General features: G+C 55.2%; 1 protein-coding gene across 1 annotated transcript; it reads left to right on the forward strand.

Moving 5' to 3' along the window:
• Positions 1-737: 737 nt before the first annotated feature.
• On the forward strand, positions 738-1,381 carry SDRG_08826 (hypothetical protein; the record flags this gene model as incomplete). The annotated part of the gene is made up of 1 exon (XM_008614724.1): positions 738-1,381. Exon 1 carries the CDS (start codon positions 824-826, stop codon positions 1,379-1,381), a length of 558 nt encoding a protein of 185 aa, XP_008612946.1. The 5' UTR covers positions 738-823.
• Positions 1,382-2,063: the final 682 nt, after the last annotated feature.

Raw genomic sequence — 2,063 nt, forward strand, 5'->3', positions numbered from 1 at the left:
ATTGCAGACGAGCTCCGCACCGACATTGACCGTCTCCAAGAAGACAATGTGACCCTTCACAGTGTACTGCAAAATCAGCAGCAAATGATCTTGGACTTGCTCGCGCGACGAACGATTGAGAGCGCGATGGGCCGTGGCCTGAACGAGTTAATCTATAGATATTAATCTTTGCAACGACGTTCGTGGATTGTCAGGTAGCGACACTCTACCGTAAGAGTCAAAAGAGTGGCCGGAAAAACGATGGTCGCATTCGGGTTTGTGGTAACCCACTGGTGGTAACCATAGGATACGCAGCTCCCCACCTGAGAAAGGGCCACAGGTACGAAGCGTCGGACACAGCTGGCGCGGGATGCCACCATGCGCTGCGTACCGCGGAGGGCTTCAAGTTGGCTAGTAAATACCGCAGCAACGTTCCGCGTGTTTGGATTCTACCTGCGGCAATGACCGCACTGCTCTTGTGCCAACTCGACATGTACAACGGGGTCAGAGTTGAGGTGGCTCGATTCGACGGAACTCTCGGGACGCCGTCGCCTACGATTTACGTGCAACGACCCACCGTCGACTTTGCACCGTAGTAGTCGTCGCAGCGCAAACGGCATTCCTCGCCATATACATGCGGCTAGTTCCGAGCTTTTTCGAAGCGATTTCCTCGGGCGTCGCAATCGTCCCACAACGTGTTGGCGCGTCACGACATAATTTACGTTTGAATCACGAAATTTTCCAAAATGCCCGCCCCAGGGGTTGCGAAACCGACCGCTTGAAACCCCCATAGGGCGTGGCGACCCAACGCCAACTTGACAAAAACCAATTGAGAGGCGACCGCATGACGTGCTTCCTTCGCGCATCCAGCACGACCGTGCGCTTCCTCAACATTGTGATCGCACTGCTCCAGGTGACCGCGGGTCTCAACGGCGTCTTTAGCTTGACCCACCTCGTGACGCTCGACTGGGCGCCCGTCTTCATCTCGGCGTACGCGATGCTCTTTGCCATTCCGCTCCTCCTTTTCGAGTGCAAGTGCAAGGTCTTCCAGACGTCATTGCGCCACCACTGCGGCTTTCTCTTTCATTTTTACGGTCGGTGCGGGTACCTACTCTTCATTGCGCTCCTGGACGTCGGCGTGCCCGGTGGGCTCGGCGTTGTCGCGGCGCTCACGATTGCCGGGACGATCGGGCTCATGCTCTTCCTCCGCTGTTGTGGCGCCAAGGACGACGTCGACGAAGAGGAGGTGGCGCTGACGAGCCGCACGGCGGCGCAAGACTACCAGGCGCTTGCGTCGTCCAAGACTGTCAAGAAGGTCGTCAAGCTCACAAGTATTACTACGACGGACCTCCAAGCGAAATACACAGATTTTGAGGACCATACGACGACGCTAGTGTACTAATCAATACTCGCGCCAGCTACCCGCACCATTTTCAACGCGAATGTTAGATCAGATTGTAGATGGCTTGATCACAAAGTTCTGTAGTATCTTCAGATGGCCACTGCCCACGAAACCAGCACGCGTACCACATGGCATCAACAGATGGCCGCGCGTCCACTCAACGGACTTGCCCAAATGTACCGGAACAACTGCCAGGCGCTTGACTTACATGTGCCCTCCCTTCCTCTAGCGACTAGTAGAACACACATTTTTACTGCAAACCCCCAACCAAACCCGGGGCTTTGATGAGCATTCACATCTTCGCAACGACCCTTCGGGCAACAGTTGGCTGCCCACAAGCACCTGCTTTTGTCAAATTAAAAGTGCCAAGTCTCTCTGCTCCTGGCTCATTTTGGCGGAATGTACACAGTACAGAGACGTTCGATATCGACGTCACGTTTGCTGTCGAGAACAAAACTGTGTGTTATAATGACACGCAAGACGATCTTGTCGAGAGTCGTTACCTCTGGACTGAAAATAAAAAGGCCCCATGCGGTCCACGGCCGCCACAAGAGGACGCCATTTTCCCATTCGATCCATGACGCACCCCAAGTGCCGCAACGCGTACCAGCGCATGATGCAGCGCCGGTACAAGCAAGCCCACCTCAAGCTCCGTGCCGAGCTTATCGAGACCGCTGCGCTC

The sequence above is a fragment of the Saprolegnia diclina genome (assembly GCF_000281045.1).
Source record: "Saprolegnia diclina VS20 unplaced genomic scaffold supercont1.27, whole genome shotgun sequence".
Classification (NCBI taxonomy): Eukaryota; Oomycota; class Saprolegniomycetes; order Saprolegniales; family Saprolegniaceae; genus Saprolegnia; species Saprolegnia diclina.